The 21,773-nt window shown below is 50.4% G+C and overlaps 1 protein-coding gene and 1 long non-coding RNA gene across 13 annotated transcripts in view; one reads left to right on the top strand and one right to left on the bottom strand.

The window, feature by feature from the left end:
• Positions 1–20,875, top strand: part of LOC116434797 (uncharacterized) — a 60,524-nt gene extending 39,649 nt beyond the window's left edge. For 6 of the 7 annotated variants that reach the window (XM_076367382.1, XM_076367381.1, XM_076367379.1 and 3 more), the window contains 10 exons: positions 14,764–14,980; positions 15,179–15,285; positions 15,466–15,602; positions 16,563–16,763; positions 16,828–17,171; positions 17,242–17,461; positions 17,708–18,013; positions 18,076–18,639; positions 18,716–19,443; positions 19,626–20,875. In XM_076367382.1, coding sequence (XP_076223497.1) covers positions 14,775–14,980; positions 15,179–15,285; positions 15,466–15,602; positions 16,563–16,763; positions 16,828–17,171; positions 17,242–17,461; positions 17,708–18,013; positions 18,076–18,639; positions 18,716–19,443; positions 19,626–20,001 — 3,189 coding nt within the window. In that variant the 5' untranslated portion in view covers positions 14,764–14,774 and the 3' untranslated portion in view covers positions 20,002–20,875. Of the gene's footprint in view, positions 1–14,763; positions 14,981–15,178; positions 15,327–15,465; positions 15,603–16,562; positions 16,764–16,827; positions 17,172–17,241; positions 17,462–17,707; positions 18,014–18,075; positions 18,640–18,715; positions 19,444–19,625 lie in introns of those variants that run through there. The other variant, XM_031993548.2, reaches the window with a different exon arrangement.
• Positions 10,734–18,085, bottom strand: LOC143174493 (uncharacterized). Of its 6 annotated transcripts, none has more exons than XR_012998510.1 (6): positions 15,408–18,085; positions 14,302–15,324; positions 13,186–14,231; positions 12,918–12,964; positions 11,361–12,821; positions 10,734–11,273 (listed from the first exon to the last, which is right to left on the bottom strand). It is a non-coding gene; the product is annotated as an uncharacterized LOC143174493 (long non-coding RNA). The 6 variants fall into 6 exon arrangements; XR_012998512.1 differs by having other exon boundaries at positions 11,372–12,821; XR_012998509.1 differs by having other exon boundaries at positions 10,734–12,591; positions 12,685–12,821.
• Positions 20,876–21,773: the final 898 nt, after the last annotated feature.

Genomic DNA, 21,773 nt, shown 5'->3' with positions numbered 1-21,773 from the left:
GCCCTAAAATTGTTAGATTCTCCACGCATCCAAATTTTGTACTGAGAAGGAAACTAAAAGATCGAAGGTATGTTATAGCATTTTTCATTTTCACTGGAGATATCATAAAAATTAGTTGCAGTTGCTGAGAAATTGGAAAACCATCCGGCTAAGGGTTAATACAAAGTTAACCCCACGTGCTCGAAACAGTTTTCTTCGTTAAGTAGAAACTAAAAGGTCAAGACTCTTCTTAACAATTGCTCTACTATCTTTCGCGTATCTCATACATCCAACAAAATTCGGTTCGTTCGATACGTTACCGAGAAAATTCACAATCAAGTTTACTTGAAAAGTATTATCACCCAAGTTTGGGTGACGCGACAGTCGGAGTGTTAAAAGGTAGACGCGTAGAAAGAATTTCTTCGAGGGTAGCGGCGCAAAGGTCGGAAACCGGCGGTGCAAGGGGAATACCCGATCGCGCTGTCCAACCGTTGAACGTCGAATCGAACGAGCGGCGAGGTTGAGCGGGCGTGTGTCGATGTTCTTCGCGCGAGCTCGATCTATTCTTTCCGAAGTTGTTGCTCGGCGCAACGGTGGAATCTCGCCGTCGCGGAAAGGGAGAGAGATCGCGGGCCAGTGTTAGCAATGAAAACGATCACGGGCGTAAGGCAAGGCCCGCCTCTGCATGTGTAGCCCGCCGTGGTAAAAGCCGGTGACCTAAATGTCGCCTTTATGCCAGGGGCGTATCTGTCATACGCGCAGGTGCACCCTATCCCACGACCGCCCCCGGGATATTAGCAGTGCTCCTCTCAACAATTCCTTTCTCGCTCTCTCGCTTCTATTCTTCGTCCGTCTCCTCTTTCTCCGCTGAACCGCCGTCCCACTCGTCCTCCCTCATCCAGCTCCATGGCCCTCGTTATTTCTACACTTTTTATCCCCCGTTCGCCGAAATAAAAGGTTTATCCGGTTGTCTATCTGTTTATCTAGCCGGCTATCTATCCATTTATCTATCCGTCCATTTATCTGTATTTCTATTCTCCCTCTTCCCCGGCTCTCTATCTCTCTCTCTCTCTCCCCTCCGATCTTTTCTCCTTTTCATTCTCTCTTCGACATGTCTTTCATTTTCTGCTCTACATTTCTCGTTACCTTGCGCCACCCACGGCCACCCTAGCCATTCACAAACCCACTCCTCCTCTTACCGCTGCTCAGCCTCCCCCCCGCGCGCGCGCGTCCGTCCTCTTACTCCACCCCTTCGCCGGCGTCTCGTGCGCCTCGCGTTTCAGTTTCTATTTTTCTTTCTTTATCTCCATTGTAGCCTGCTCGTTCGCGGACTCCCCTTTGTATAAAATCCTCTTGAAAAATTTACGCCGGTGATAAATTATTGTTCGGCCGAGGATGGGAACGCGAAAGAATTAGACCGCTCGAAAATGTTTCCCCGGGAGCGCCACCTGCCGCGTCCGATCCGCCGCGAGGAGCCGAGCATCGGCTGAAAGGTGTCGCTCGAGAGGAATTAATCATTCCGTTATATTTTATCCGCCATTATCTCCCTTTCTTCCTCTCCTTCTCTGCCAACTCACCCCCGCCCCACCGTTGGCTGCGCTGCCTCGCGTTACGTTTCTATTTTATCAGGATAATACCGCACCGCCCCGGTTCGACGGCTAAATGCTGCTGTAGATTTTAATGAACGGGAATTCGACACAGCCAGCCAGCCAGGATCGAACAATTACCCTCTTTCCCGAATAACAACAGGCTTTTGTTCGGCTGCAAGCTGTTCGTTAGCTTCGCGGGTCGCGTGTAGGTATGTACGCGTACACTTCGCTGAAAGATCCGTCGAAATAGTGCAAGATCTTACGCGTCCTTTGGCTTCGAGTAATTCGAGGGCGGAACGCGAGAAATCTCGCGAGAAAATTTTCTGCTCGAGTCACTCGTCTATTATTCTAGAAACTTGCGTGAATTGCGTTCGTTTTAAATTCCTAGCAACGACGAAGTTCTTTCATCGCAAATTCACAATGTACGAATGATACCACTTAAGCAACGAGAAATAAGAGACGATTTTCTCACCTGATTTCTTTGATCGCGCACGCTCGCGTTTCCATGAAACCGAGGAGACTCTGCACTCGGGAACCGTGGAAGCTATTTTGTCCTCGCCCTCGTTTGCTGACATTCATCGCTACTCTTTCTCGGAAGCAATGGCGATATCATCTGCAAAGAAGCGGCGATGCAGCTCGCAGTCGCGCTTCAAGGTCGGCCGATTTGGGGACGAGAACGCCGGGGAATCCGACGGAAGCTTCCTCTCCGCGAGATCGTCGACAATAGAGTTTCGCATAGGAAATACGCCTCTTTGTTCATGAATTCCAGCTTCGGCACGAATCGAAACGTTTAATTACTTTTTCTGGGACATCCGGTAGCTGGAGCAGCGCGCGCGGCGTGCTCGTGGAACGAAGGATTATTCCAAGAGTCCTCGTTTTTATTCGCGTCCGTCGGTGAAGAGACGCGCGGCGCGGGGGGGGGGGGGGCGGACTTATTCTTCATTATTTTTGTTTCAGCGCGGACCAAAATGGCGGCGGAAATGTACGCGTTCCCCGTGATGCGTTCGACACGGCCGGTTGGTTGTATTTTAAGCAACACGAGAAACACATTTCGAATACCGCATAAAATCGAGCGGCCGCGAAATATCTCCTCCATGTATTTCGGCCGCGCGTTTTTCATTATGATTCCTTGCTCATTTTTGCCCGGGGAACTGCACACGTCCGGCACGAGCGGTTGATAATAAAAGCCTCCATTCATCGTGATTTATGTGTCCGTCGACAAAGGGGAGCGTTTTTCGGGCAATTTCGGCGGGCAAATAATTACTGGTGTAATTTTAATCCGGTCCGCTTGTTTGCTAGCGGCGCACGTCGGATCGTGCGTTCGCTAATAAAAATATTAGGGTATTCGGCCGGCGTAGGTTAGCCGCGCATCGATCGAGCGATGTTTCAATTGAACTTCTCGGAAGCGAGTTGCGAACGCGAATCAACGCTCGGACTGCCGCGAAGCGATGACGCGAAGTGAAAAGTTAATCAAACTACTGCCCCCGATGTTATTTCCCCTCTGCGCCTCCCCTAACCTTATCACTCGATCCCCGAGCGCGGTTTATTACCGGCCGAACTTGCGCTCGCTCGCGACGCGACTTAGATATTTCGCAAAGTGTGGGCGAACTATAAAAAAAAAAACGACGCTGCTCGTCGAGAGCTCTCTCGGCATCGAGTTCAGCGCGAAGTTCGCAGGTAGCGCCTCGCTTCCGGCTATTCCCCGTATTTCCTTCGGCCCGATGAAGCAGCAACGGTGCAACATTCAAGTCAAAATCGTCGAACGTCCCGGGATTCGCGCGAATTACGGTACCTCGAGTTTCTTAAACGACCGAGTTATTCGAAAACTTGCCCGTAGCGGGCATTGAATACCCATTCTACTTTACCCAACTCCTCGTCGACCTCTCTTTCGGTGCCTGGCCTATCCCGCGAGCTTGTTACAGCTTTCATAATTATCCCGCGAATAGACGAAAACGCGAGATTATCGGACAACGATCTCCGGCAGACTGTAGGTCACCGTACTCGTTTTAATTATCCGCGACAGAGCAGCCGAGAATAGCTGTCATCGAGCCGCGATATTCGCGAGCTCCGCTCGTTCTATTTCGGGATTCGCCTAAAATTATCCTGAACTCGTCCTGTCGAAGTTGCTCGGAACAATTGTTTTCCGTTTTGCCACGAGGCTTCCGCGCGGCGCGACCACCGCGAGAGAATGCTGCGACTTCGCGAATGACGTTCGGATAAATATCACAGCGTAATTCCTTCTCGGGGTTGGCTAATTTCTTCCCCTTTCATTCCGAAAATATCCAGCTCAGATTTCTGCGCGCGCGTCGTCGCGAACCGTGCGAATTTCCTAGGGTATGGAACGGAGGACTATGCACGTTCTCATTTTCCACGGCCGTCGCGGTATTTCGAAAGGAATGAATCGGGCGGTACATAAAAGAACAGGGTAAATTTTCATTTCGAAAGTTCACCGTGCCGGTTGTCCCACTGAAATCCCAGTGCGTTCAAAAATCGAGTTCCAGTGGAAAATGGAAGAGTTATACCAGATCCGAAAGAGAGAGAGAGAGTGAGTAAACTTCACGATCTCGACAATAAAATCATTAGCTCCCGACGGTGGCTACAAATCGACAGAACGAAACGCGATGGAAATCAGATCTCGTTCGAGGCAACGAAACAACATGGTGGCGGCCTTTAGCCGCGCGGCCGACCGTCCGCGGCGGCCATTTTGTAGAGCGAGGAGACGGCTCCTCCATTTGCCGCGATCGAAATAACGATTTCTATTTCGCTTTAATCCGAAGTAGCGCGAACAATAGAGGCACGCGTTCATCCGGGGACATTATGCGTACAAAAGGCAGCCCGATGAAAAGGATTCGTCCAGTTTGATCGTTTCCGAGTGGAAATCGGCGCGGCTCGCCTCGACTAATCAAACCGTCGTTCCGCCGGTTTTCGAGGCGGGCTCGAAAACGAAACGGCCGCGACGGTGGTGGTGGTACTTTGATTACCGTCTGCGAGAAGAAAAGGGGACCGGAGCTGTCCTCCGTCGATGACACCCACATTCACCCTTCTTAACTATATTCACCTCGGTCTTCTTCGTGGCGCGTCTGCCCGGGGACGGGGACGTTCTGTGTGTGTCTTTGTGTCCTCGCAATCACGAGGAGAGACGAGTATCACTATATAGCGACATCAAGGACGACGTCGACGACGTCGACGACGACGACGACGAGGACCGCCGGCTAGGGGCGGATGGAGGAGCGGGAAGAGGAAAAGAAGTCGCAGATTAATCGGGGACGCCTAACAATCGCGTGGTATTCTTCGTTCACGTGCTGTTCTCTGGGTCGGCCTTCCCCTTTCCGCACGAGAGGAGACGCTCTCTGAATTCGACGAGGCCGTGTGCCGCCCGCAGACGTACGGGGAGAACACGGGAGCCAAAGAAAATCCAGACGGCACGCGGAATTTACCGAAATACTCGCTCTTTTTCCTACCGGGAACTTTCGCGTTTCCGATGTATCGTCTAGGGACTTTTCTCCGGTGACGCAGAACCTCCGGGGAAAGTACTCGTTTCATTCTGCGAACCGGAAGTCGGTTTCTCTGACTCTTTGCTATACTTCCCTCGCGTCTTTCCTGCACCGAGAATTTAACCCCTCGACGTGCCTTTAACCGGGCAAAACCCGGGACATAATTATCACGACTAACTCGTGTCGCTTCGAGTGGGACTTGTATTCGTGTTTGGTCCAAAATTTAGATCACGAGGCAAACTCAAGTACGATAATGAGTTAGGACAGCACTTGTTCTACGGATTGAAGGTCACCGTTAATTCCTTTATGCCAGAGTCGAACTACCCTTGTGATAGTGACTTTGGATCAACAATCCCCTACCACCCCTAGTGTAGGAACTGCCTCATACTGTACATAAACAGCTGTAGTGTTCGTACACGGGTAAAAGTAGGAGAGGGCAAGTCACTGTGGAGCTCGCTGTCGGTTCGGCAAGCCTCGCCTAACCTATGCCCACAGTTACCATATATTCTCGTGGATTCTGAATGCGAACGTCCGATGAATCGCGCGCGGAGCGTCGGAAATTTGGCCACGGGGACGGGCGCCTGTTTCCATGGCGGAGAGAAACGGCCGGGGAAAAAGTAGGAGAACCACGAGGGACGTTTTAATCACGACGGAAGAAATTTTCGCCTGCTAATTTGGCGCGAGATGACGCGAATGCGCCCCCTCCCTCCCCTTTCCTCGTATTTTTTTCCGCGGGGGCATTCAGTCGAAAATACTGAAGCGAAAACCGGAGAGCCGAGGCCGCCCCGGCTATGGGGAAGCGCGAGTCCATTTGCGGGGCGCGCACCGTTGCGAAAAAAAATATGTTAATCATTCTGTTTCCGCGGCGAATAAATATTAATGCCGGGTGCTGCCGGATGGGAACGGGGTGCCGCAATTATTCACGCAAGGCGGGGCGGACGTGTAATCACTGCGCTCGCGTGTCTGTATCTGGTTATCCGTTCGAATTCCCGTCAAGACGGTGGACGGTTTCTCGATCTCGTTTTACGGCAGAGGTGTATAACCCCTTGGCGTTACTATTTACTTTCGCTATTGAGATCGTGTAATATTTTACTATCGACGATTCCGAAGAAGCGTAAGAGAATTTTCCATTCTACTTGAAGACATTTCATTTGAAGGTAATAAATTGATAGTAGCAAGAGTTGTTTGCTTTGATTCGTGGGTAATGAACAAGATTGTTATATTAGTTTAGAAATCTTTATTAGTCTCACTCATCATTGGATCATCTATGCAGTGTTCAATAACTGTGAAGTGTTCAATACGAATAGGTAGAACTATGCAGAGTTTGGCAACTATGAAGTGTTCAATACGAATAGATAGAACTATGCAGAGTTTAGCAACTATGAAGTGTTCAATACAAATAGGTAGAACTATGTACTGCTCAAAGCAAATAGGTAGAACTGCTCACATACAATCCTCGAGCAGCTTCTTAAGTACTAGCATAAGAGGATTAAGTTCGCACTAGAACTACCACTTTCCATTGAACGCTACACAGAAGTAAGCACAGAGACTTTGAGGAAAGGTACCATTTTGGCAGCCTAGATTTACATTACTACCACCTGAACACTCCCTTCATGCCTCGCACGTGGAGACGCGTCTTTAACCCGCGAATAAAATTCATTCCGTCCAGTTTGCCGGCTGACACAATTACGCCAGCCGCCGAAATCGATACGGCGAACATTTTCGATAACGGCACCACTGAATTTTCCCTCCGCGTCCCGCGCCGCGCGGTAAATTTCCAAAGGACTGTAATGCAGTCGCCGCGTGGCACGATTAATACTCAAACGGTGGATTTATCTTAACACTAGATTTACGGACATTTATTCTACACTCTATTCTATCGCTCCTAGAACGCTACACGTTTATTTACACAGATTGCAAGAATAGTTTCAAGAACAGAGAATTACAACGTGTACTCGTGTAATTGCAACCAAAGTCGACTTCGTTATGAAACAATGTTCAAAGAATTCAGTATCAATGTAAATAAATGAATATATAAATATCAATATCAATGTTCAAATATCCGTCAAATCGACGGGTTCCGTGAATCCAGCGTTAACGGAACTGTTTATTCGCCGGAAAGAGTCGGCACCGGTATCGCTGAAATAAAAGTCGCCAACCGATGTCCCCAGCACCTAGGAAAAATCGATGCGCAATCACGAAACATTGCTGCGAAATCCGCTCGAGGCAGCATCTTTCACGCTCTTCGCGCTCGGTTATGGCGCGGACGTGTTCCCATTTCGATTACCATAGCGGGTCACTTTACGTCCCGCCTTAGGACACTCAGCTGATTCGATTCGGCCCGTATCTCCCGCGCGTGTGTACGCGCGAGGACCATTCGCCGGACTTTGAATTTTGATTGGTAGCCGCGAAACGTGCGCTGCTCGGCGTCGGAAGTCGAAACGAGGCTCCCATCAACCGTCCAGTTATGATAAGGCGCTCGGGATTCCCCGCGCGAGCACGCCCGCCGCATTCCGCTCACGTCCGTGTAATTCGAATTTCCTGTCGCGAGAAATTCCCTATAGCTGATTATCGCGAGGCTCGCTGCGACGCGTGTCTCCGTGATCATTTGCTTTTTATTCCTCATTCGATGCTTCGAGTCATGGAGGACTGCTCGGTGCTCTCGCGCGTTTGTTATGGGGGAAACTCGTGGTCCTTGGAGAATGACTGTCTCGCGAATGGCTCTCGTAGTCCAAACGGATAAAGGAGATCCGACGTAGTTCGCGCTTTCTACAATACTATAGTGTGGCTATTATTATAGATAGTGAAAAGGTGGATCTTCAGTAATCGAGAATTAGGAGTAAATATATGTATTTAATGAAATATGGAAACTTGTGTAAAATTGAAAATTCAATATTAAATTTTATACAATGTACGAACACATGGAGCATCGAAATAAAATAGTTCTGTCACTTAATTTATGCAAGGTAGCTCTTTATGTTAATTATAAAAAATATCATTGACGTTTCATCGAGAGATAATGAATATTTATTGAGAAAAATATTCTCGAGTGCAAAGGGTTTATCGAAGCGCCGCCATGTTTCGCTGATGCAAAAAGTTAAATGTCAGAACCCAGTACATGAGAGTACGTGTGTCATGTGTACATGTATACCGATGTATGATGAATATGCGCATGTATGGTGTCTGCAGCATAGTGATGTATGATGCGTGAACAGACCCGGGATACGGTGCCGATGAAGCGAGATTACCGACGACAGATAAGATCCTGATGATGTCATGTCGCGCCAGCAACTCCTATCTAACTTTTGATAGACAAGTCTGGTAATAATCGCGCCAGGTTTACACTCGGGATCGCGATAGGTTCGTTTCGTTCAGTATAAATTGCGTGGAAGTCCGGGGATTGAAAATGGACAGGCGGGACTCGAAACGCAGCTTCAATGGAATAGAAGAATGTACCAGGCGTATGAATTCTCTAGATGCGCGAGCGATCTTTGGACAGATGACCTCGATGACGTCGCGATAGAGCGCCGTCCGCGGCGGTGAAAGGAACCTGCTCTAGGGAATTTCAATTGATAATAAATGCAGCTACTAAAATCTTGAAACTCATCTTTTTTGAAATTCTTAAGTAAAATATTCAAAAAAGGTGAGTTGAGTAGAATTTACTTTATTAGTTTTGCTTTGTCGTCAGTTTTCAAATGACCTCGTGGAATTTCAAAATTTCAACTTTTCACGAGTATTCGATAGAGGAACGATATCGACTTATCGAGGGCGCGTATCGTCGACCCTTAAATTAACCTTTTACACTTGGAAATTCTTCACTATATATATTTGAATATTTCCGATGAGGTACATACGATATTCTGTGAAACTCGAAGAGAAATCTCCTACATTTAGGAACAAAGGTATTTTATTTAAATATTTCTCAAACTAATGCATTACACAAAGTAGAATATTAAACATCAAATTTCACAGTTCCATTATATGAAGTCAAGTGGCGAGTGAGAGCACCTCTCGACTGCAAAGGGTCGATAAGTGGAATCGAACAACATTCGACTTTCTTGTCTTTTACTCGAGGTTTCACTCGTTCTCTGTTATTTCAATATTTCTCTGTCGTGTCGGCGGTCGGCGACACTGTTCGTCGCGTCTCCGACAAAAATGTCGGACTCTCCGCGCGAGTCGACGCGACATGCGTCGTGTAATTGAAAATATCGTGGTCCGCGCGCGTCCGTCGAGGTGGGGCAACATGTTGCGGACAGGGAATAAATTCGGGAGATCGGAAAAGGGACATTTATCAACGGCGCGGCGTACGGGACGGAATAAATTGACTTTTTGTCGGGCGCGTCGTCGCGGAACCGATAGAAAGGAATTACCGGCCAGATAAAATCCTGATGATGCCAGGTCGCGCCAACTGGCGTTTACTTACTCAGCGTTCGCTGCGGGAAGCATGGGAACCGACATGTTTGATCCGCGTAAGTAGATTGCCGGGCGGATCGGTCGGTACGCGATCGACGAACAAATACAGTTGCAGAAACAAACACACTTCTTCGATATCCAAAAAATACACTCTTCGAATCCATGGGAATTCCCGTGGCTTCCTTGGATTACACGATCGAATTCGAAATAGCAGATGACGAACCTTCATCTTGCTTATTCCGAGGAAACCAAGATGGCGTCGCGTTCGCTCAGAGCACCTCGAAAATTTCACGCGAGAATACACGAAGATTCTTGTTTATTTCGAAACGAGGTGCATGGCGATCGACAGAGTCGAAAGGAGCATGAAAATTTCGCGTGCGACATCGAACACAGTCGAAACGAGAATTCTGCCTCGCTTTACAATCCATCCCACCGCATGCTTTTCATGGCGTTTTATTTACGTAATGACTCGGCCGTAGGATCTAATTAAATGGCTCGCTTTTGCGCGAAACGACCGGCTCACTGGCAAATATTAATCAACCGGTGGACATTGCCGTTCCGCAAATGGCTAATGCGCAATTGAAAAGCGCCGCCGAATATAATATTGCAAAATACAACGGCCGTTATCCATGGGCCGGATTTTATTTTATTTATGGCCGCACTTGGACCCTGCCTCTCGCGAGGGGGCAGGAGATAGAGCGATGGCGGAGGGGGAGGCGCGGATAGAGCACGGTCCAGAAAGTTTGATTTTTGGCAAGCCGGGGAACCGCCTTCGCCACGTACAGCGCTTATTTCCTTCCCTTTTCAGTACCTTCTGGCACTTTTCCCTGCCAACGTCCAACTTCGTCCGACCACATATGTGCGGCGCCCTATTCTACGAATAGGTAGACACATTGCATCTGTCTCGTAACGCCCTGGGGGATGTACAGTCGGATATCGGGGTTAGAGGAATCTATAGATTGCGCTGCCACACGACGAAAAAGAAAGAACGAGGGGAGAAAAAACGAACGGGGAGAAGAGAAAATTCCTAGTCGTCGTTCAACTTCCGAGACTGCAACAGCTTTGACTGCATTCAGTCGCGAACTTTTCCCATGGTGTCTCCTGGTAATCTTATCCAGCGGATTTCGCTGTTTCCCGAAAGAATTATTTGCTGATAACACGCGTCAACTATTAACCCCTCGTCCTATTTCTTTGCCAATTGCGCTCGACGGAGATGTTTTATCGAACGTACTTCGATCGAAGGGAGAAATATATTTATTTAAAAAATTTGAATGAACCAGCTGAAAGCGAGACGAGCCCTGGAAACCTGTAGTGCGTCATATACAATTACAACACTCAGAATTCGTAATTATGAACTGAAATGAAGCCGTGGAAAGACACAACTAAACATATGGCAATTAACGGTCGATAACATAATTGAAATTATCAGAATGGAAAGACACAATTAAATACATGGCAATGAAACACAGTCGATAATATAATTGAAATTATTAGGTCGTCCCATAACTTCATACCATTTATTTCTCCACCATATAAAATAATATTCGATTAATTATAAAATCCCAACTTCACGATCTATCGATCTCGAGTATTTTCTCCGACTAAACTGAAGCATAACGCGAGAAGTATAATTCAGCATCAACTAAATATAACTACTACAACACGAACTTACGGAACAACCTAATATTTTTGCCATATAGTGAACTACTCTATCGGTAAAAATACCCGCAGAAAATCTTCGATATCGATCCCAGCACTGCCATACCAGTCGAGTCAGAAGTGCCGGTCCATCGATGACCTGTAATTAAGCAACAGGTTGTAACATCTCCACGGAAAGGGACTCACGAGTCGATGCGCGAGTCTGAAATCCAAAAGTCAACGTTACCAGTGACACACCGGTGGTTTCCGGTCGAGCAACCGACGCCGATCGGCCGGAAGCGGAGCCGCAACCGATCTCGCGGCGCAGCAGCGCGATCAATACCGCGGGAACAGTTCCGGCGCTCGCCGGTCGGTTAAAGGTGACTTTAACGACCGTTCCCGGGGCGTTTTGCGGTCTTATTTCTGGAAGATTGAAGCGCGGAGTGTCGGCGAGCGTTAATGGAACAGAATTGAAATGGCAGCGGCGATGGCGGGCTTCAAGCTTTTTTCGCGGGGAAATTAACGAGCTGCCATTGGTTCCGGTGCGCGCCGGGTACACCGAAAAATGTTAACGCTCGCAGTTAGCGGCGAGCCCCATCAACCCGTAAATACTTGTTTTAGCGTTCCCAAAGCCCGAGCTCGGTGGAGAAGACGTTACTGTTGCTCGACTGGCCAGGAGAGCCATGGTCACCGTAAGGCCCGATGCGATCCGACAAACGTATTTCCATGCGACAGCGATTCCAAACGGTGAACAGCGTTCGGTGCTCGGGGATTCGTTGGCACAGCCAGCGGGGCGCGATGAGGACAGAGGTTCCAATTACGGAAATCAGTGGCGCGGCCGGCGGATCATTGCAGCGCCACGGCCAATTTGCGTATCGGGTTGATGCGTTGTAACGGGCCGCCGCCGCGGACTGAACTGGAGCGAAAGACGGAATCGCCTCCCTTCTTTCCTCGCATCGCGTCGGCCCCCGAGCCGCGTAACGATCGGCCCGCCGGCAGGAGCCCACGGAACCGTGGAAATCGTCGATCCCCTCGAATCGGGTCTGCCTATTCTTGGCGAACGATTCGATGGTCCCCTTCAGCCCCAATTTCGCATCGATGGAAACGAGCGGGCTGGATGCCTCGCCGGAAGAAAAAGGAGGCCTGGCGTTCGCGAAGGAGGGCGGCCCGGGGGGCTTGATCCGCCGCGAAGAGGTCCTCTCAATCTGCAGTCGATTTTCCCGTGCACCGACCCAATTTCGAGGCCGGTGCGGGCAATTTAACCCGCGCCCCGCCCCCTGCCCCCGGATCGCCGGAACGCCGGCCATTTTTTGCGCGGAGTAACGGTCGAAACTGATTTTTAAAAGCTCGCTCCTCGCGGGTGCACCGTTACGACGCCACCTTTCTTCCCTCTAGCACCGCCATCTTGCCTCCCGATGGAACGCGCCATGCCACCGGGCAAGAACGATGTTTCCGCGAGACCGGAGTTCCCTGAGTTCCTGTAAGAAGCGCTCGGAGATTAAGCAACGTTCGAGGGTACAGTCGCGGTCGTTAAACCATGATTTATCATGCGAGTAGTCTAACGCGACAACCTTTCTTCTAGGATCCTACATTTATGAAGAGCGACCTCTGCCAGAGAAATCCATTCGGAAGTTTCTGTTGCCTTTGATAAGTTATTCTGTTACCTGTTTCCTAATTTCTTTTAGAACGACTGCAAACGTAGACACTTCTGTAAGAAACGATTAAAGCTGATTTAGTAATACCTAAACTGAACTTTCTGCGAGAGAAATCCATTCGGAAGTTTCTGTTGCCTTTAATAAGTTACCTGTTTCCTAATCTCTTCTTTCAAAGCGACTGCAAACGTAGACACTTCTGTAAGAAACGATTAAGCTGATTTAGTAATGCCTAAACTGAAGCATAAACGATGCTTTGCGGAATCACTGGAACAGTTCACTTAGTAACACGCGAATTGTATAAGTCGATTGAAGTCTCAATAGTTAGTCTTAGAGTCCCAGTAGAACAATTTGAAAACTTCAATTCGACTGCTCGGTGGTAACATTACGGAGAGTTACGAGGACCTTTTACCCACTCACCGTTGTTTCCGCTCAGTCCTCCCCATTACCGTCACTGCATCATCCGTAAAACTTCCGTTCGTTTCCTATCAACGATACACCCAGGTTTTCCAGCCACATGCTCCAGCCTGCCACGCGTCTCGTCGTACAGCGAGCAGCCGGGTTCCCGTGACGCGTCTTCTGCGGTCGACAATTCCTGGAATCCCGCGATCCGAAATGCCCCCCCGGCCCGCTGCCGGTCCCCGCTGTATTCAATTGACCGTGCGCGTAAGTTCCTCTCGCAATTCCGACGACACTCGCAACTCGGTTCGCCGTAGATTCGCGAGGCGAGCGAGGCTGGCAGTCTCTCTCGACTGGGTCGAATTACCATATTCCACTCGACGCTACGTGTTCGCCGGGCCGTGGGTTTGGCCCAGATTCCCCGTTCACCGACTTAATAAACAGAGCTTTTAGCGGCACGCGTACCCTACGCAGCTTCTTCCCCTGGAACCCCCTCGTCGGTGAAATCCGGTTATCTTTTATGAGATTCCCCGCGCCGGAGCTGCCCGTTCGCGAGGCGTCCTCTTTATCATCGGCAGGTTACACGCGCCGGTTGGAGCGTCGCGGGGCGGGGCGGCGGCTGAAAAATTATAAATGAACGAGGCCGAGATAAACTCGAGCCGGCTCTTTGTTCCTGGAATAAGGAAACATATTCCTGGTTCAGGGGATAAATATAACCGGCTGAATGGAATTAGCATAATCCACTTGCTGCTGCATGCTCCGCAGTGCCTGGTCCGGGCTCGGGCTCTGTCGAAAGCTGCATCTTCCGTCTTAATAAGCCCCCCGCCGCTCTCTCGTGTCGTGTATTAAAATCGCTCCGTACAGGCGTATTACGTTTTCCGGCGAACGAGGGCTCTCTCGAGTTCGTCTCCCGAATACCGGGCGACGCGATTCACCCGAGGAGCCATCCTTCGATTGCACTTCCGTTCGAGTTAACCGTTCGATGCGGAGATGTTGAGATCGAGCGTTCTTAAGCTGTTAACCCTTTGCACTCGAGAGGTGATTCTCGGTCGTCGTTTCATACAGAACTATAAGATTTGATATTTAATATTATACTTGGTGTAATGCATCGATTTGAGAAATATTGGAATAAAATGCCTTTGTTCCTCGACGTACGCGTGATGTTTCTTCGAGTTAATTTCACGAAATATGCTTCGTTTCCTTAGAAAATGTGACAATATTCCTAATAGAAAGCTTCTTAATGCAAAGGGTTAAAGCACCCACCAACCCTTTGCACTCGAGAGGCGACTGTTGGTCGCCATTTTACTCGACATAAAATTACAAAGCGTTATATAGAATATTAACTTTTATACAATGCATCAATATGTGAAATATTTCTATGGAATAGCTTTGTTTCTTAATATACCTGTTTTCTCAGCTCGTTCCAAACAGTGTCGTCTCTCACCGGAAGCTGTCGAATGTTTCCAGTGAAAAGCTTCCGAGTGTAAAGGGTTAAATCATCCTCCATTTACACGTCGAACATTCGCCTTGGAAATCCCTCGATCTTCGAGGACTGCCGGAAATATAGCACAATAAGCCATCGCTAACGATCATTTCCAGGGTGAAGGGGCATGTTGATGTGCCGGCGGTTGCTGCTGATCGCAGCCGCGATCACGGCCTCGATCGAGGCTGGCTCCGCTAGTTACCACCCCGGAATATCGTCGGACTACTCCGGATACCCTGGTTTCGCGGCCTATCTGGGCCCCACGCCGTCTGAGCTCACATCGAGCGCCACTACCACTCCAGCGGCAAGCTCGGAGAACGATGCTGTCTGCAGGTACAAAAGTCTCCAACATGTATCGGCATTTCTTGCGTGAATCTTCGATTCTCTCATCCCCGTGAAACGTCAGTCCCGATAAATCTCTCAGTTATCTCAGAGACAACTTCCAACTCGTCCCGCGTCCGTCGATGTACGCCGCGAAACGGGTCCCGTGTAGTCCCACGCGATGCCCTTTTATTTGCGTTCCATTTGCAGACCGTCCGAGTACCTATGCGACACCGGAAACTGCATCGCCCAGGACAAATACTGCGACGGTGAAAATGACTGCGGCGACAAGTCCGACGAGCCCAAATACTGCACCCGTGAGTCCCCTCGAGCGTGTCACGAATGTAGTTCGATCCCTGTAATATCCATCGTTAGACTTTGAAACGTAGCGCCGATTCGAATTCGAGCGAAGAGCTAGCAAGCCGAGTACTTCTACCACCTGGAAGCTCGGCTTCTACTCGGCGGAGCTCGTCTGATCTCTTTGTGCGGGTTTCCAGCGTGCAACAGAACGCTGTACGGCGACGTGGGCAGGACCTACAGGGTGGAGGTCCGCCGGCCGAGGGAGGATCGACTGCCATTCCTGTGTCATCTCAACTTCACTGCCGCCGGGTCTGACCTCGGAGACCTAGTTCAGGTGGGAAGACCGGCCGCGACCCCCTAGAAAATAAATGCTGACTCCCCCCTAGGCCGGAAGGAGGCTGTCACGGCCCGGACAGAGCGTCCCGGCCAGTAGCCTCGGATAATCATTTTTTGCCCGTCCGTTCGAGACACGTTCTCGTTTTCCGCGAGAGTGCCTTGTCCCCTCGAAATTGTTTCTGCGAGTTTGTTCGTTCGTTTCGCTCTCCTCTACGGCCTCCGCGCTACCGCGACGATTAATCGGTTCGTATACCAGCTTCATTTCCCTCGCGTTACCCTCCGCCGAGGAAGTTGCTCGATTTTTTCCGACGTCCATAATCTTGTTCCCAACTTCTTTCGCGTCCGGTCTACGCTCTGCTCCTCGGTACACTGCAACGACGGTGTTTATCGGTTCGCTGGAACTTCGCCGCGGTTAACCGAAGTTAACGCGTTCTCCGCTGAAGTTAATGCATTGACTGCTGGATCGACGTCGGTACAAATACCGTAGTTAACGAATTCTCCGCGGAGCAGACGCTACAGTTTTCATTGTGATCGCGATGTTCACCTAACGGTAGATCCGATGTTTCCACGGCCTGGTAAGTTACGGTGAATTGAGACTGTTCATCTAAATTAGAAACGTTGCCTAAATAAGCGTCTGAACGCTAGATTTGCGGAACGCGTCGATTTGACTCATATTGAATTTTTTAAGCATTATTTGGTAAACGTTCTTTCTGAGATCTAAATGAACAGATAATTTCTCTAAGAGCAACAGAACAAAGTGCAGTAAACGACGCAACGATGCCGAAACGTCGCGAAAACGTTTCTACGGAAACGGACTAAGGCCTCAATTCACCATACGCTTTTGACCTCCTCGCATTTCGTAGCCCAACAAAGTTGAATTAGCTCGTTGCGCCGTAAGGAATATTAACGACGCTGGCAAAGCGACGCAGAGAAAGCATTGGTTATCCGTTACCCGCAGTTAACGTTTGACACTTTCACCGTGGGTTGTTTCTCGTCGTTCACGTCGGAGGGATGCCCGGACGGGTACATGACCATACGCGAGGAGGGTCGTCCAGCCACCGGGGGCCAATGGTGCGGGAGTGCGTGGGGCTACACCGTGTATTATAGCGAGACGCCTTCCATCAACCTGACTCTGTACATATTGCGACTGTCCGAGCAGGTAAGGGCCGTTAGATTCCAGGAGAACCCCCGGTACAGATCCTCACCGCCGCTGATTTCCATAGGGGAGTGGCTACAATTTCGATTTCAAGTTGTCGTACAAGTTCCTGAGACGCAGCGAGGCTCATCTCAGATACGGGAACAGCAGCATGTCCACGTGGAGGGGGGAGCTGGTGAACGGCACGTACTGCGACCGTGTCCTCACCAAGTGCGACACGCGAGCCTGCCGGCTCCAATCGCCGAATTACCCGGGCGTTTATCCCAGAAACGTCACCTGCTATTACCGCGTCGAGCAGAACCGCGCTCCTCCCGGCCACCGGGCGTTGCTGGCCGTGAGTCAACGGAACAGCCATAAAATACACATTAAGGACCAGGATGTGAAATACGACAGAAGCCAGAGGATATTAAGGTAACTCGGTTTCCTGGCCGGACTTCTCCTTTTTTCTTCGATTCTTTCATCCGACGAATCCGTTCCTCAGAGTCTGGGACGAGTGCAACGTGGTGCAGGACTACCTGACCGTGTACGACGGCGGCTCCACGTCGGACAAGGTGTTGGTCAGACTGTGCGGAGGGGACGCGGTGCCGGACATCGTCAGCAGCCACAACACGATGCTACTCGAGTTCCACACGTCTCCGTACGACAATCCGTTTCACCCTGTCCCTCTGTCCTTCTTGCCGGGCTTCGAGCTGGAGGTTCAGGTAATTTCAGCCGGTTACTCAGCGTCAACCTATGTTAGGTTGAGGAACAGTCAGTTTGTCGCAGCTTCTTTCATTAACCCTCTGAACGTCGACATCTTGTCGCGAACGATGATTTAATTACTAAAGCAGATCAGTACGTAGCTTCCGTTCCAATGATCTAATCGATGTATAGTTTACCTTCATCCACTGACAGTCTTCTGTGTTTCATCCTCATCCGCAAAGGGTTAACTGATCGCACGTTCACAGGTGCTGTTCGTGGACGAGAAGTCCAGGACGTTCGTGAAGGAGAACAACAACTGCGACTTTTATATATCCAGCGAGGACAGCTCGTCGGGTGTCCTGGAGAATCCCAAGCACTCGCTGCCGCCCAACACGACATGCCGCTACCACTTCCAGGGTAAGCTGAACGAGATAGTCTGGCTGTCGTTCGTCAAGTACTACGCGGCCAGCGCGGAGGCCTCGACGAACATCGACGTCGCGTCCGACTGCAACGCGACGCTCCTCATATGGGACGGCGACTACACGTCGGACAAAGTGACCTCCGTTCGCAAGGTACCCTTTCCTTCACCGCTGACCTTCTCTTCGGCTTCTGACCGTGTGTTTGCGTTCGCCAGAACATCACGCTTCTGGGGCAGTTCTGCAAGGACGACACGCCCAAGCTCTGCGACCACAGCCTGCTGCGGAACGGCAGCCGCCACGCGAGGCCCTGCAGCCTCGCCGAGAGCTACGTGTCGTCGGGCAGGGACCTCACGCTCGAGCACATCCTGCGGCAAGGGAGTGCGCTCTACCCGATCAGTTTCGTGCTGCGGTACGAGTTCGTGCACGAGGCGGTCTCCTGCAACCACGTGTTCGGCTCCGCGTCGGCTTCATCCACGTCTTCCACGCCCCCCCTGTCCTCGTCCTCCGCTAAGATCGGCAGATTCGTGTCGCCGAAAAGTGTGTTCTTCTACGGACGCGGTGGTGCGCAGAACGTTAGCTGTGTGTATCGTTTCGAGGCGGAGCCGGACCACAGGATAGAACTGTCGATAACCAGGGCCTCGTTCGGCAACAAAGGATGTTCCTCGTACGTAGATCCTTTGGTCAACCGGTGGACCTGCGACCGGCGCTTGGCCGAGGCGACCAAGTTCGGCAGCGCGCAGCTCGTTGTCGCGGAGTACCCTTGGCAAGGCGTTGAACTGGTACGCTGATGATTATACAAGAAAAGAGTTAGTCATCGCTGGCCTCGTTTTCACGCTGTTCGATTACAAATTCCAGGTTCGCGACTGCCTGTGCTCGAACGTTACCGACAGAATCGTCTTCAGAACCCTGACGTCGAACGCGGTGGAGGTCCGGTTCACGGTCACCCTGATGAACGTCACCCAAGACTACAAGGACTTCTTCTTCGAAGGAGAGTATCGTTTCGTCTCTCTGGGAGCTGACACGAGCGAGCAGGGCTGCTCGACGAAGCTCGAGAAACGACGATTACGTGGGACCAGTGGTGAGATCTCTCTGAGAAGTCCTCTGCCCCGGGTGATTCCCGGCGTGGCCGCCGTGGAGGAGATTCTGACCAACACGGAGGACCTCACCGCGACGCAGTGCGTCAACGAGCCCTGGCTGATCGAGCCGGAGGACGCTCGCATCAACTTCCTCTATTTAAGGACTGCCGGATACAGTATTACTCTAGATAACGTCGAAGACTGCACCACGCTGAACCGTATTATCGTTTACTCGGCCTCCAACACGAAGGAGCGCAGCGTGATCTGCCCCGAGGGCGGCGTCGACACTGCCAGAACCGTTGACTTCTTCTCCGGCGGCTGGAACTATAGCGCGATAAACGCCAGCGTCGCCATGGCGCAGCATTCCAGGAGCTTCGTCGTCGAATTCCTTGAGAGGGAGCCTGGTTTCTATGCTGTCACGTGGATGGCTATCTCTAAACGGTCTCCTAATACAGGCGTTAGCTCCAACGTCTTCACCATACTGCCCCAAGAAGAGTGTCCATATAGGTTAGGCAAACTTCAGATCAGTTATACTTCACTGTAGACTTCCGAATTCGACCTGCAACAGTTTGTTGATTTCTTCTTTTGTGATTACTGAAGCTGATTAAGTAACACCTAAAGTTTAAGTGGTAGTTCTACTGTTAATATCGTCCGTGATCTCGTTAGTGTTTCACACCGTTACTTTCCAGGTGTCCGGAGATCCAGGCGTGCATAAGCTCGGTGTTGTGGTGCGACGGGATCCGCCACTGCCCGTCAGGCTTCGACGAGGAGGAGGCCAACTGTTCGTACCGCTTCGGCATAACGTTGCTGTACGTGGCCGTGGGTGCCGGTGCCCTGGGGATCTTCCTGATCCTCCTGCTCGCGACCGGCTGCCTGAAGTACTGCCTCTACCGTCACAAAGCCCGCAAGAAAAAGAAGAACGTCGCCCTGAACGTGAACCACCTCCACGTGAACCACACTCACCACAACAACGGCCTGACGGGTAGTCGCCTGAGCGGACGTTACAACGTGGCCACGCCTCAGGAGATGTACCTAGAGAACTACGGGAAGGACAGTATTTGTTGACAATACGCCATCGCCGATATCGAGACCTCCGTGTGAATAAATTGCAGATTTTTAGAATTACGCCTACCTCGCTGGTCTCTGAACCCACCGAAGACGAACCGACGACGAAGAGAACCGCCGCGTGTCGCGCGCACGCGCGGAACCGAGCTGCGCAATAATCGTATTGAAACCCATAGACCAATTTCTGAAAGGCATTCAACGAACGGGTCGATTCTCTCGGCTCGCGAGGACTCGTTTTCCGTTCGAACGGTATATCGGTCTGGTCATCGAGTGGCGTCTGTTCGTACCGACCGGACAGATTTTTAAATTCGACGAGCACGGACTCCCCGGGTATCAGTGTTTCGGACGGGCTTCCGCCAGTTTCGGGGCGCGCCGAGAGATTCCACCGAGTGGAGGAGCCGAATCCGATTGACGCAAGGCTGTTGGAACACTCGTGCGAACGGTTTCCGCGACGAAAGGCCCCCGGTATCGCAGTAGCTTTAGAGACACAGGTGTTAGATTAACAGGTGGTGAATCGGAGAGATTCGAACTGTCGGGGGAGCAACGGAGATGGAGAACACGTAAGAAACCATGAAGCAAGTGCAAGTATATGCTTTTAAAAACGAAGTAGAAATCATAATTTGCATCGAGACGGAGAGAGAGACAGAGAGAATTTTTATCATGGGTCGGTTGCCGGAGAATAGTGCCACAAACGTCCACGACGGAAGACGCAGAGAACAGATTTGAAGAAGATGGCGTGCAACGTCGCTTCTCGCGGGAACAGGTCACGTGGTCAGCCGCATCGCGTTCGAACGTTTAGGAAAGGAACGGAACCGTCGCGATTCACACTGGAAACGGGAGAACGGACAGAAGAAGACAGAAGGAACGACCGAATGATTCGAACCGATGTTCGTCACCATTGAAGTTCTTAATTGTATAATTTCATCATTTTCGTAAGCGAACGACACGGCGAGAGTCGTGCACAACGTATCCTAAGGATTACGACCAAAAGACATCGGCCAAAGCGTTACCGCGAACCCTCCCGATCCATTGTATCACCGAACCGAGATCGGTGTGATCTGCGTCGATCCGTCGATAATTCCATCGTTTTTTGTAAGACACGCAGCCAACCACCGTTAACGCGGGAGCCTAGTGACGCCCTATCGCGTCGCCATTGCGCGCAGCAACGACGACGATACGTAGAGTAAATTACGAAGTGAAATTCGAGTCGCGATCCTGATCTCGCGACGATTCCCGCGTATTGGAAGGATATTTTCAATACACCTCGAGGTCATTCGAATCATTCTGTATTCGACGCTAATGAATTCATTGAAGAATTCCGTGAAACGAGGTGTCGGCTCCGGGAATCCCTACGCTCCCGCATTAACCACGAACTTAACCTATACAGATTTCATAAATGCATAACGTTATCGAAGATGATATAACATATAGTTAAAGATCACACATATAACCTAGGTTTGATATCGACGCGCGAGGCTTGTGACTGGGATGTAGAGATCGATGTATAGTTGGTTATCGTTTAAACGAGCGCGAATACGAGAGGCGTGAAAGGGGCGAACGGAAGACACGAGACGATACGCCATTAACATTGTAACCCACCCCTCATCCCCCATTTTCCCACTCCCGACACCGTTACGAAAGTGTTAACTACTAAAGGCCATCGTTTTCACGCGCGCGGAACAACACAAGAGAGAGAGAGAGAGAGACACGTGTACGAGGAAGAGGATCACGTCATACATAACATATTACATACATGAATACATACACACACG

This window comes from Nomia melanderi, chromosome 4 (assembly GCF_051020985.1).
Source record: "Nomia melanderi isolate GNS246 chromosome 4, iyNomMela1, whole genome shotgun sequence".
Lineage (NCBI taxonomy): Eukaryota > Metazoa > Arthropoda > Insecta > Hymenoptera > Halictidae > Nomia > Nomia melanderi.
This window is presented reverse-complemented; position numbering and strand designations above follow the sequence as displayed.